Source organism: Pholcus phalangioides, unplaced genomic scaffold (assembly GCF_987345545.1).
Source record: "Pholcus phalangioides strain wild (caught in Gottingen) unplaced genomic scaffold, Ppha-v1.0 ptg000017l_1, whole genome shotgun sequence".
Lineage (NCBI taxonomy): Eukaryota > Metazoa > Arthropoda > Arachnida > Araneae > Pholcidae > Pholcus > Pholcus phalangioides.
In genome coordinates this window covers 5731306-5745287 of record NW_028301610.1, presented here as the reverse complement: position 1 = coordinate 5745287, position 13982 = coordinate 5731306, and the positions used below count along the sequence as shown (strand labels likewise).

Below are 13982 nucleotides of genomic sequence, written 5' to 3'. Positions count from 1 at the left end.
CTAATACCAAAAACAGATTCTTGCTAATATCAGGAACGTACCAGACATCTTGTAAATTTTTAAATTGTTTTCTACCACTTACTATGGCCATTATTTTTATTGTACCTTTCCCCACAGCTGGTAGTATTTTTCTATTTGCCTCAGTTATACCATGCGGATAATCGAATTTTGCAAAGTCTACAAAGAAATTACTACTCTTGGTAACATGTTTATATAGATGCACCATTATCTATATATGCCAATCATCACAATTCACTTCTGCAGCGAAAACATCTTCATCTACAGCCAAGAGAGTCATACTGACAGCAGCAGCAGTACCACTACCCTTACTCTGATATCTTGTGGAACGACTTGAACTGGGTTTTGGTGGTTTACCATCAGCAATCCATTTATGACAGTTCTTGACCCAATGTCCTTTCAGATGGCAGTAATTACACATACTATATTTCTCACGTGAAGATGTGTTTTCTTCTCTTTACTGATGATTCTGGGTGTATTCTGTTTGAAACTTGCAACTAGTGCTTCGTGACCTGATTCACTTTCATTGATGTCTGTCCTTAATTCAAGCTCATGAGAACATAGCTGTGTCGTTAAATCATCAACAGTTCTTTTTTCTTCATTCAGGAGCAACCAACTTGATTTGAAGGCACGATAACTTTGAGGAAGAGCATCGAGTATCTTGCATATCAGCAGCATATGTGGAAGCTTGGTTTCTTATTTACTTTCTAAGCTCATTCCACAGATTCTTCAATTTGGATAAGTTTGCTGCCATATCCTCAGTTGATGACCACTTAAACTGGAAGAACTCTAAACAAATGTTGTACAGTGGATTTTCAGATGTGGCTTCAAATAGCTTGTGTAGCTCTAGCCATACATCCCTAGCAGAGTCAAATCTCATTACTTTCTGTAATGTGTCCTGTCATTGAATTTGTTAGAACCATCATAGCACAGTTATTTGCTTTATTATACTCCTTCAAGTCAATCTTGTATTGACTTACAATAGTTTCTGGTGAACCATCCAATGGCTTCTCTGGCAGTTGCATTTTCCCATTCACTATATCTAAGGCCTCACCATAGAAACTCAATGCAAATTTTATCCTATATTTCCATAGTGTACAGTCTCCTTTGCCACTCAATGGCTTGATTTGAATCTTGCCAGCTTCCATCCTTAGGAACTTTACTTGTAGGCTTCTTGACTGGAGTTAGGCTTAGAAACTCATTGTTTACTCACACACACAGCAGAGTCAGCATGAAGAGACCCATAACCTTTTATATTATTTTGGATCTGTTGATATATCCTTATTACTAATGATGTGTGAGTGTAATTAATTATAACCAGAATATTCAATTGAAGACAGGACACATAGTTAATAGAGAAGTAAACACTTAAAGTGAGAGACAACATCCGTTGCTGTTCAGACTTGAGCAGCCATGTTTTCTGTGCTGTTGTCAAAACTCTGAAAGTAAATACTTGACTAATAACGTGTTGCCAGATACCAAAAGAGAAATAAATTGTTTGCTCATTAACATAATATTCTAACAGTAAAAATTGTCGAAATTTATAATTTATCCATCTTTCAGAATATGTGCGAGAATGATTCAGATGGTGGTGTTTGAAAATTTCGAAGAAGTTCTCAAGCCTCCTTAGGGAAACATGACTGTTCAGAGGTTCCCAGGAAGGCATGCAATTAACACTCAGAAAGGCAGTGAAAGTTGCCTTGCTCCGGGGCAGTCATCATCTAGAGATGTCCATGCTACAGGCTACCATCAATAAAGGAAGCACTGCCGGATCACTTTGTGAGCACTATTGGTAACTTCCTATAGACCAGATGGTAACTGAAATGAGAGGGGAGGTTTTCAAAGGAAAGAAAATTTCTAGATTTCTTTTGTGATGTCTCTTTTTGTTTGATGTCCTAAGCATGGTTTTTTTTTCTAGGTTGATATAGCCGTTATTCTTTAATGGCAGAAACAACAGCCTGACTTTTTTTCAGTGATAAAGAATGTGACCACCTGTATATATACACACTCTTTTCCTCCGAAATAAGCTAATGCCATACCTAATAACACTAAAAATATTATAGGGGCTTTAAACTGAAAGCCTCCTTTCAAAATCATTAATAGTTTAATGAGGGGAAAAATTAAATTTTAATCAAAAATTTCCAAAACATCTGCTGAGAAAGGAAAGGGTGAATTTTGGAAAAATTGTGGCCCCTGAAATTTTGCAGCCCGGTGCAACCGCACCTTTCGCACCCCTCTAAGTCCGGCTCTGTATTTAATATTCAAAATCTGTAAAGAATCACTATATTTTTAATATCAACATAAAAGACATAACACACTAGATAGATGGCATATTATATATCTTGTTGATTATTAATTTAAAAAAATAACTGCAGCTTCGACAAAAAAAAAACACATTTTCCACAAAATTCCTGGGTTTTGCAGCAATTTCTTCAACATTTTTCAACTTGAAACAAAAGAATGGCATTTACTGACACATGACCAACTTTACATAACCGAAAGTGACATGTGCCTCTGATCTATTTTTTGCCTCCATGTAGCATCATAATTTTTTACCTCTGCCTGTGTCTCACCACACTTATGTTTAATATTGATTCTCCTTTACTTTGTATCTCCCATCCATTTTATCTCTGAGTTTTCATGCCTGTGAGTGAAAATATCTATCATTAAGGTGGATTATCTGTCTATCATGAATTTTCAGTTTCTTTTACCTCTGAAGAAAACTCGATTTGCAAAAGAGCAAGAATTTTCATACCTCTATTCACAATCCCCACATTCAGATTTCGGAAATATAGAGGTTCTCAGAGAAAATGCTTTGAGACAATGGAAAATGCATTAAGTTAGTACAGTAAATGTAGATAATATTTTCCTACAAGGATATAGAGTTTTTGAGATAGCGAGGTTCTAATGTATATGGGATTCAAGGTGTAGGCAGAGAGAAGGGGTACATTAGATTATATATTCGTGAATTGAGGCCTTAGCCCTCACCATGTTCATTGGAATGCTTAAGTACCCTCGTCTCCCTAGATTTTTTTGCCTATGCTTTTATGTGGATTTTTGGTCCTAAATTTGTCTTTCTGTAGGCCATTAAAATGTACAGTTAAAGCATGAGTCAAGGAAACAGTTATTTTCCGGATATTACGCTGAGGTGAGCTCGGAAAGAAAAGTCATCACGTCTCCGCCGGGACTCGAACCCAGGCCCTCTTGCATACCGGGCTAGCATGCTACCATCTACACCACTGGAGACATATGAATCTGCCTTCCTAATTTCACGACACTGAAAATAACTGTTTCCTTGATATCTCTGGCTGAGAAAAAAGCCATCTATATCTCTCTAAAGCATGAGTGTTTGGGACACCAAACAGAACAAACAGTAAGGTCAAAAAATTTGAGACAGTAAGGCATGAAGTTGGACAATTAATCTTGTGATGCCTGCATGTATGGTAGAATGCACTTAATTTACCTTTGACTATTGTCCCTCTTCCTGGTAGGTTTTTTGTGATGATGTAAGTGACCTATGCAAGAGAAATCACTTGGTGCGAATAAGTATGTTATAGCAGGGGCGGCTCAAGCTGACTTGCCACCTGGGTGCGAAGCCTCATATGCCACCCCTAAAGGTGACCCGGGAGAGGGGCTGACAGGGTTTCAGTCTAGGGGACCTCTCTCACCGCAGAGAGCAACAGACCTACAATGGTAAAATCATCAAAAACATTACACTTCACTCATAGTTCGAAAAATATGTGGCAGATGGCAGCACTATAACAAGCATTACACAGAAACAAGCTTCACATTAGGTTCACAACATGTACCTGTTCGTTATAAGTTCCGCAGAGGAATGAGGACGAGGTACATGTGTGGTTTAGTAGTAATCTAGGGGACCTCGAGATAAACATGATTTTTTTACATAAGAAATCCGCATGCCATTGTTTACCGTGCAAAATATTCATGACCATATGGCTTGCTTTTGAAATAGATTTTTATGCTTTTTGATCCAAAATTATTTTACTGTTCTTAATAATGCTAGATAACTAAATCCTCAAAACGGCACTTATTTTGGTGAGCCATCATTTGTCCAGTAAAGATGATGTATAACGAGGTTATTTTTATTAAGAAATTTATCTCAAATTGTTTTTGGTACTCCAAGAACCGGACAAGTCAGAAGCCAAATTTTTCCTACGCTTTCACTTCACCGTTCTGGAAAAAATATTAGGCGACCAAACAAAAATGTACACTTTTTCCTTTTTTTGATAAAGTACAGGGCGGCTCTCAGTTCAATGGCAAAAAAAGTCAAACAAAATGATTTCTGTTCACTGTAGAGGGGCAACAAATCCAAGATGGAAAAACTTTTCCAAAAATTTTTTTTTCGTCCTTTCAAGTTTTTTGTTAGGAATTTGTGGAATAAGTTGTGCGGCAGGGGCATGGTTCGCCCCACGGGGATGGCTGAAAGGGCTCCAGTCTGGGGGGCCACAGGGACTCCATCCCCTTTTTTATTTTTATTTTCCACACAAAAATTAACCAAAATGTTTTAAAAATTTTGCAGTCTTAATTAGTCTTTGCTGCCACCTCCTCACAATGTGCCGCCCGGGTGCACCGCACCCCTTACACCCTTGCTTAAGCTGCCCCTGCGTTACAGTATAGGGGATGATGATTCTAAGCATAAAAGTATTTATTAGGTAAAAGAACGACTTCAAATAAAAGAGATCTTGTCAATATTTTTAGCTGAAGTGAAGAGGCTGCTGGTTATACATTCAAAGAATAGCTAAACGATGAAGGTTAATAACTTGATACATGAGATGTTAATAAAAAATAATATGGGGGGGAAAAGCTTTCATCATTGCAAATCCATGTTATATACTCCTGAGCTAAGTGGGGAAATAGAATAGGAAAATATAACTCTTGTTGAAACTGAGAGATCCGATCCATGTCTCACACTAAAGCTAAAGATTGCAGGGTGAAGCAATTAATGCAGTTATGTATTTCATAGATCACAAAAACATATTTCACAGAGAAATGTAAATTCCCTCTTTACATTGTGATTTGATTCACCAGCAATTGATCATTGTGAAAATGTTTGGTACAGAATACTTTGCACATATTTATAAACAATAAAAAAGGAAGTTTGATAACATAGCTGGAAAGGTTACCTACCTGGATAATTAATTAAAAAAGTATTTATCAGTGTGATTACCAAAAGGATATTAAAGTTTTTAACAGCTGGCTGATGCAAAGATGAATTTAGGAAAAAGAAAATTCAACTGCCCTTGTGGGGAATCGAACCTGCATCCTCTCACTTGCCGGGTGAGTGCCATAGACCACTAGACTCAAAGGCAATAAATATTTCAATAATCCTCTGATAAGCCGCCATCTGGTGGCAGTGTCAGCAATTGTGAGCTTTGGCCTTACCCAGCAAGTAAGAGGACGTAGGTTTGATTAACCACAAAAGCAGTTGAATTTTCTCTTTTTCCTAAATTCATCTTTGCATCAGCTAGCTGTTAGAAATCTTCATATAGATAGTGGAGAGTGACATCATGCGTGGACAAAAGGATACTGTTTTCAATAATGATATAAGGTTTATGTGAATCAAATCACTTCAGAAAGCACTTGTAAAGAAACTGAAGCAGACAGTAGCAACCCAGAAGTGGAAAATAGGAAAGTCTGGTTAACTTAAGAGATTTGGTCTCAGTTGCATAAACCATAAAGGTTTAAGGATTTTTTATGCTCGCAGATAACAATGAACAAACAAAACTTGAAGAAACAATGAATGTGAATGATACTTGAAAATGACACTTAAACATTAGTAAACTTGCCAGAAAGAAAAAAAGCTAAAAGAATTGCTGAATTTATATAAGTAATTGAAATACAAATACTGAATAGAAAATTTTAAAGAGTCCAGTAATAAACTTTTCATGAAACATTCAGTTCAGCAATCTGTTAAGACATGCTCAGAACTGTTCTGGATATAGCTGCCAGTGAACAACTAGAATTAGCTGTTTGATTGGAGAGGTGCATTTCATTATGAATAATTGAAAAAAAAATTATGTAAAGCATTTCTCAGTTAGAACAGTATACACAGAGTATAGTACAAACTAGACAATTATAGAGTGTAGTGCAACCAAGAAGATTATATCTATTGCTGAAAAAACTATTTCTTTTTATATACCTTTGCTTTTCATTTGAAAACTGTGAACCATGTAGGCTATATATATGATGTTTTGATTTACCATGCAACAACAACTTCTGAGTTGTCGGTGGGTATAGCCTTGTTATTTAGTTCACTACAGGCCCAAATCTAGGGAGTGGGGATAATTGTCCTTCCCCATGAGCCAAAAAAAATTATTGAAAAATGATGGTGGTGCTGTCCATAAAATATGGGAGGTATAGTCACCATACGACTTTTACTCCCACTAAGTCACCCCTCCCACACACACACTTCCTTGAATCTACACCTAAGGGGGTATGCTATTCTTACATTATCTTGTGAAAACCATGAATAAATGCTGTGTCATTAATAAAAAGAATGTTGATTATATAGTTTGAGCAGTATTATCAAGTGTTTATAAAATATTTTTTACTATAACAAGTCACATCGAACACTTAGACAGTGCCGTCTTACAACATGGGCTCACCTATGGGCCTCCAGTGCAGAGGGGGCCAAATGAAAATTAGATCTAATTGAAATTTGAATAACTAAATATGTCTCTCCAGGTAAGGGGCCTCAGAAAAATAACTTTGCCCAAGGGCCCAAGATGCTCTTAAAACGACCCTGCACATAAGTGTTTAATTCATTATTCTCAAGTCAAAATAGAAGGAAAAAATAGAAAAATATTACTACTTCATTGTTGTTAAACCAGTATTTAAAGTATTTTTTTATACTATTGTTATGAATTTCAAGAGATTTTTTCCATATCCTTGAAGACAAAACTTGTTTTTGATGCTTGGCAAATGCGTAAATAGGATGTTTATGATTCTTTGATCAAGATGTTAAGAAAAAGAAATTCACTTGTATTCATGAAAAGACTGCTCAAATTGCCTTCAATCTTTTAAAAAAATATTATAAAATGGATATAATAATGAGTATCATAAATATAGTAAAGTGAAGTAACAACACCTTCTTCTTGAAAAATGCCATTTTTAACCAACTTGAAAGAGACAAATGAAGCTCCTTCTTGTAGAAGATTTGATGAATCCGGTGGCATTGAACCTGGTGTCAGACCACCAATATCTGCATGATGGCCACGGCATGCAACAAAAAACACAGGTTTACTAACACTCAGATAAAAAACCTGTCAAGAAAGAATTAGATTAAGACTATTGAGTGATACATGATTTGAAAGTGTAAATGAAAGTAAAAATGGCTTTTGTGATACATGGAAATTTGAAGTGGATGTCAGATTAGAACAATAAAAAAAGTACAGTTAGCACTTCAAACTGAATCTCTTTTTTCCCATTTTTCTAAGTTATACGCTGAAAAAATATATTTTTTTTATCTGACATGTTTTGGATAAGGCAGGCACCAGATGATTTGATGTTTTGTTATTGTTCAATGCACACCATTAAATTAGAAACACTACATTTTTGAGACCAATTGTAAGCCCCCAGATGATAAACCTTGCACTGGTCCTACAATAGCAATCCAACTTAATGACTTTTTTGGTTCAGGTGTGTTTTCTTTACATTATTTCTCTAAGTTTTGTTATCAAAAAGATTTTTTTCCATAATATCATTTCATTGTCTTTTAATTTTTACTAAAATTTGTCTTTCATTTGCCTTTCAATTTTTACTTTGAAAGTTTGGGTGAGCAGCTTTTGGCCCTTCTGTCACTCAAAAAAAAGCACATTGCAATTTCATCACTTTCTATTATATATACAATTTTTATGTGTTACCCAATGTGTGTGTATATATATATGTATATATACGTACAGGTGTGATAACAGTGAGATCGGGAAGATGACTGCCACCAGCACATGGATGATTAGACAGTATGACATCACCCTCTTCAATATCATCGCCAATGTAATTAATCTAAGAGAAAAATGTAGAGCATTTTGAATTTTATGTAAATATGATCAGAATACAGACATAGAATGGTTGAAAAGAATTTCTTGCATTTGGGTCTCTTCAATCTGATTTGTAAAATTAATCAAGAAAAAGATGAAAGTTCAGAATCAATGGAAACAAAATAATTTAAGATCTCTAATTCATTGATAATAATGCACATTCAGGACTACAAATAAATGTTTATAATTATTAGAAAAAACTTAAAAATTAGTGGTTTTTTTTCATGATTTACAATGTAATAATGCTTTTAAAGTTTTACTAATTTTTTAGGTTTCAATCAAAGCTCAATTAATGTGCCCCAGGAGTTATGGAAGTATGTCACATCAAATAGAAAAATATGTGATGTAATGATGGTATAAATATACAGTATATGAAATTGTAAAAAAATTGTTTTAATTATGCCATAGAGTTTAATCTCTTCAGACCCAGTACTGACCAACATTGGAGGTTGTTTTTTCTCACTATATTGTTTTTCAACCTCAAAAGTGAGTTCAGCCTTCACTTCAACGATCAAGTCAGTGCTGAACTCCCTGAGGTTAACAAAAGAATATCTCTAAAGTCACCCCCACATTTGTGCACACAGGATCTAAAAGGGTTATGCCATAAGATGGGGGTTAATCATGAGTTGAAAACCGCATCATTAAATGACAGCTATCAGAACTAAAATCATGAACCTACTAAGATATTCCAATTTCATGACTTTTGAGTAGGATTTTTCCATCAATGCTTGTAAATAATTATTGTCCACAGAGGTGAAATGGAAGAGCCTTTCATCCAAGTCAATGTTTCCCAAAATGGTTAATATCGCCCACTGGGGTGGGGGCGATGGAATTTACTATGGTTAGTGGCATAGCAGGGGGAGCAATTGCTCCCCAATCAAAATTTTGCCTAAATTGGTGACTATTCCCCTAAATGACTTTTGATCTTGTGAAAAAAATTGTGAAAAACGTGAAAAAAATTGAATTTTTCATTTTCTACCTTCATTGACTAAATTCATTAGTAAGAAAAATAAAAGTCTCCATTTATATATATGCCTCTTGCAGTTTCACAGTGATTGGAAAATTGCTCTCAAGTTCTTCATCTGGAAGCATGTTCAGATCAGCCTCTGTTTCCACCTTTATTAAAGGACAGAATCTTGTTTGCCCGCTTCTTGCAATAACTTTTTCCTCCCGCTATTGGTCGTTCTTGGTAGAGCTCCTGGCAGTACCTTTTATAGGTACCTTAGTTCTGAGGATATGGCATTCACGAAATGCTCATTCTGTTCTGAAGGGCCACCAAGAGCTTTGATTAAGGCCCCTTCTGAAGAAATTAGGTACAGGCAGGGCTGTCTTAAGACCATCATGGGCCCCGGGCCAAGTGGTTTTTCTGAGGCCCTACCTTGTAAATTCTAAAACATTTCAACCGGATTTAATTTTTGTGAGGCCCCTCTTCTCTTGAAGCCCTGGGCCATGACCAGGTGGGCCCATGCCTTGAGACGGCACTGGTTGTAAGGGACAGCCTGACCTTAAATCAAATCCAAGAAAGTACACAAATGGTTCATACAGAGAGAAAAATTAATTAATTAAAAATGATTTAAATTTAATTACAGTGTGTGTGTGAGATCTCAATTTTGTTTTGATTTTTAAGGTATTTTTTTGATAGGGTGGAATTTTAGCAGAACAACGCAATGCAGTTTATATGATCATGAAGTATAAGTAATAAGTTTATTAGTGAAATATATTTTTTTCCATTTGTAGTATATAAATTAAATTAGAAAAACAACCAATACGTATCCACGGCTGCCCAGAATAGTCTAACGCAGAGGTTCTCAAACTTTTTACCTGAGGCACCCCTATTCAATGCTTATCCGCAAGCTCCACTGGCTTCCTAGAGCTGTTTAACAAAAAATATTTTCGAAAAACTTTTGTCAGGGTTAAACCACTCCATGGTGCCAATGGCAAAAGTTGGAGGCACACCAGGCCATCACAGTGCACAGTTTGAAGAACCCGTGACCTAATGTAAAAAAGAACCACTTAAAAGAACTGAATGAACACGTATCAATACACCAACGTATTGCAATGTCTCCAGGGTCGTAGCATACCTTTTCAGGGCCCAGGGGGGGGAGGTTATTATGCAAGATAAGTGTAAATTTTTTGAACTCCCATTCGGCTCGGGGCCTTGGGCAGTGCCCCAACCTAGTAACGGCCCTGGACACACCCTTCAAAAAAGGTTGGCGATGAGCCACAAGAATGATGCATACTTTGAGAATTCGTTGAATATTTCTGAAATAAAATAATATAAATGTACTGTAATAATATAAATGCACTATGCCCTCACATCGCTTTTTAAAGCAGAATTCCAGGTGCTATTTGCTTTTTTATTTCTCACAACAACACATTGGTGGTCTATGAGCATCAAAGGGACTTTTCTGAGGCCCCCTACCTGTTTATAAATGCTCCTGCCTAACAGTTTACTCTTAAAAATTTTAGCTGGATCTCATCTGCATGAAGTTCCTTTTGCACTTGAGACACCTGAAATTACCCATGTATTATGTGGAAAGTTTAAATTTAACTGAAGATATATATGTATACTATTTCAGAAAAACAAAAGTATCCGCGAAAAGTTGTCTACTCTTAAAAGATTATTTATCAGGGCCGTAGTGTGCTTTCTTAGGGCCCCAGGGCAGACTTTTCCTTAGAGACCCTTTTGGAAGGGTTATTATTATGCAAAAAAATTTTAAACTTTTGTGAGGGCCCAGGCGCAGTACCCCAGTTGCCCCAGCCTAGTTACAGCCCTGTTATCTAGTGTTTTTCAGTTGGCACTTATCCGAGAGCTTACAATACTTACTAATATGGACTTTGCCCTCGCGCGGTTTGCCAGCACTTACCCGAAGGCCCTTCTGGTCAAACAACGAGGGGGTAAAACCAAGAACTCCCTAGTCCAGGGGTTCTCAAACTGTGAATTGCCAACCTTTGTCGGGGCACCATTAGGCAACCCAAAGGTTTTTCAAAGAGATTCTTTGTTAAACTGCTCTGGGGAGCTGCGAATAAACATTGATTAGGGTAAGGCACCGCAGCGGATAGAAGAAGTTTGAGAACTCCTGCGCTAGTCAGTACCAATCCTCACTCTATATATTTTCATACTTCTCTGATTTGTTATAAAACACACCCCATGAATTTATTTTACTAGAAGTAAATATAAATATACTGCACACAATGCCTGCTTAAGTTTTTAAACTTTGAGCAGAACTCCCTTTTAAAAAGTTTCTTCAAAGGAATCCAATTTAGACTATCAAACATAAAAATTATTTCAATTGATTCATACACCTGCCACTTTCACTTCAGAAGATGAGCAGTGGCATTTCAAACACGCCTCAGACATTCTTAAAAACATTATGGACACACAAGACAACTTCCAGCACACGCCAATTAGTTTGAAGCAGTGGTTCCCAAACCTTTTTGGATTCATGGGTGCATCTGCAATCTATTAGTATGTGATAGCCACTGTGCAATTGTGTGGGCATCATGATGGACTCATATCACGATGATCCCAGTTTGAACGCTACTGGTGGCACAATGGTAGTTGACTGGAGTGAGTTTTTTTTTGAGGTTGTCCATTTTCGAAGTACCAATCTTTGGTTTGAAAAGTTTTCCTGCCGAGATCAGGCAGGCTTTCACCATGGTATTTGCATAATGTGAAACTTCAGGCATCTCTGCCGGTTTTACTTCTAATATGGAAAACAGATGGCAAACTTCTCGAACACAAACCATGCATAACTATGACATCATAGATACGTTATGGTCATGTATAATATATGAAATAACTTTTCCAACATGCACCAATTTGTTAGATATTCTACGAGAGAAATGTCTTATAGAAGTACATGTATGATTGAGTAGTAGTAGTAGTGTATATGTGATATTGCTTATGATAAGTGTGTAACATGATGAAAGCGATTACATGGAAGCACAAAGATTTTTATGTACTTTCATAACTTAGATTAATTTTAGGAAAAGAGAATATATATATATTTTTTTATTTTATTCTCCTATCATTTTTTATATTTTAATCCAAATTTTTTTCCAACCACCCTTTTAGCGATTTCCCAGCTGTTTTTCATGTTTGCATTTGTATAAGTAAACAAAAAATAAAATAGAATTTACATTTTTTTTAAATTAAAAGTTAAAATAAATTAATCAATTGAAAAGTAATTAATTTAATTTGAAAAATAACATCAACTGAAAACAAAATAAATTTAATTTGATTTTTTAAATTGAAAAATTTCAAGTTCTTTCTACTAATGCATAATTTTAAGTTTGCGCCTAAAGCAAGCAGAAACAAAAAATGGTACCTTTCGAAATTTCACTCCCCCACTGACCAAAACCTGGTTACACCATTGACTGGGGTGGTGATAATAGTTATGGACACAATATTGGATTTCTCATCGGGGGAGGGGGGGCAATGAGGAAAAAAAATTCTTGAGCAGGGGGTGATGAACAGAAAAGTTTGAGAAACTATGGCCTAACTCTGGGGCCATATGGCCCCCCTTGCGGTCCTGGGATATTCTAAGGGGCCTCAGATGAAAATCAGATAAAAGGGGAGCCATGGCAAGTTGTAAAGAGGACCAGAGAGAGCTGTAAAGAGGATAAAGCTGTGTCATGTGAAATACGGTGGGAAAAATGTGACTAATTCAGAACCCATGGTGCCAGAGCCATCTTTATCCATGGACTCATTTGGACATGGCCTGGGGTCTACATGACGAGATCTGGTACTGTGACTTTCAAATGTAAGTATGTAAATATGTAAGCTGTTACTTTCAGCTTAGTATGGGGCCAAGAGCATCAATTTGCCTGAAGACCCATGATGTTGAAAGTTTCAACATGACCAGTCTCATGACCAACATGGCCATCTAAACTTGAGACAGCCATGCATAGAACCCCTCCCCCCTTTCAAGAAGGAATGTCACTGAAGTCTACCCCAGGGTAGGCATCATGGCCTCCACATCCTGGAGCAGGGCTCCTAGGCTGGGATCTTTTGTGGGCCCAGACCAGATTTTCATGAGCCCTTTACAGTGAAAAAACAAAAAATGTTGAGAATCGCCCTGGGGTGCTGAAACCCTGTCAGCCCAACCCTTGTGGGGGCCATGGTAGGCATGGGCCCAGAATGATGTGTCAGAAGGGGTGATTTATGGTGTAGGTTTGTTGGATGTCCTGTATTTTGCACAGACCTATTTTTCCCATATAATATGGCTCTTGGGAGATATGATCACCCATTTAACTTCTGGATTCATATCTGGCCTAGGGATTTAGAGATCTATCTTATTTACAAAAGTTTTGTTAATTATAAATTTAGTTTTGATTAAATTCAATTTGATAAGTAGAAAGGGTGTCACTCTTAGATAAGGGTAGAGGCCTCTGAATAAGATTGGTGTCACAAGAAGAAAATACTTTCCAAAGGAAGCTATGGGCTGCTATAAAAGGTTGAGAAACAATGGCCTAGCTCATGTTCTTCAGTGTTAGTGCAAATATAATCTGCAGGTGTCAATAGCTACATGTTGAGAATTTCTGTGCATACTCATTTATTATAACATAATAAAATCCCTTACAACAGCAAAGAACAATATTGTTTAGCGTTTGCATATGAGAAAAATCTGGTGTTTAAAGAGTGTCTAATAACAGAGGTTCTGAAGTAATTCATATCCAATCTGCAAAATGTTAGTTTTAATTCTCAATTCTTGTAATTGCTGGAGGTTTATTAACAAGAAAGGTCATTTTTTGAATGTTTGCACATGACAGAGAATAATTTTCTTTCTTTCATTCATTTCTTTTCATTTTTCACAGAGAATTTAAAGAAATATTTTCATATCAATAGGGTTGTGAAAAAGAAAATACAATTGATAAAAACCTTGAGATTGTTTTGTGAGGATA

The 13982-nt window shown here is 36.4% G+C and overlaps 1 protein-coding gene across 2 annotated transcripts in view; it reads right to left on the bottom strand.

The window, feature by feature from the left end:
* LOC149072151 (5-oxoprolinase) overlaps positions 1-13982 on the bottom strand; it is a 176923-nt gene that overhangs the window by 57137 nt on the left and 105804 nt on the right. For both annotated transcript variants that reach the window (XM_089246637.1, XM_089246636.1), the window contains 2 exons: positions 7939-8040; positions 7127-7301 (listed from right to left, as the gene is read on the bottom strand). In XM_089246637.1, coding sequence (XP_089102763.1) covers positions 7127-7301; positions 7939-8040 — 277 coding nt within the window. The remainder of the gene's footprint in view (positions 1-7126; positions 7302-7938; positions 8041-13982) is intronic.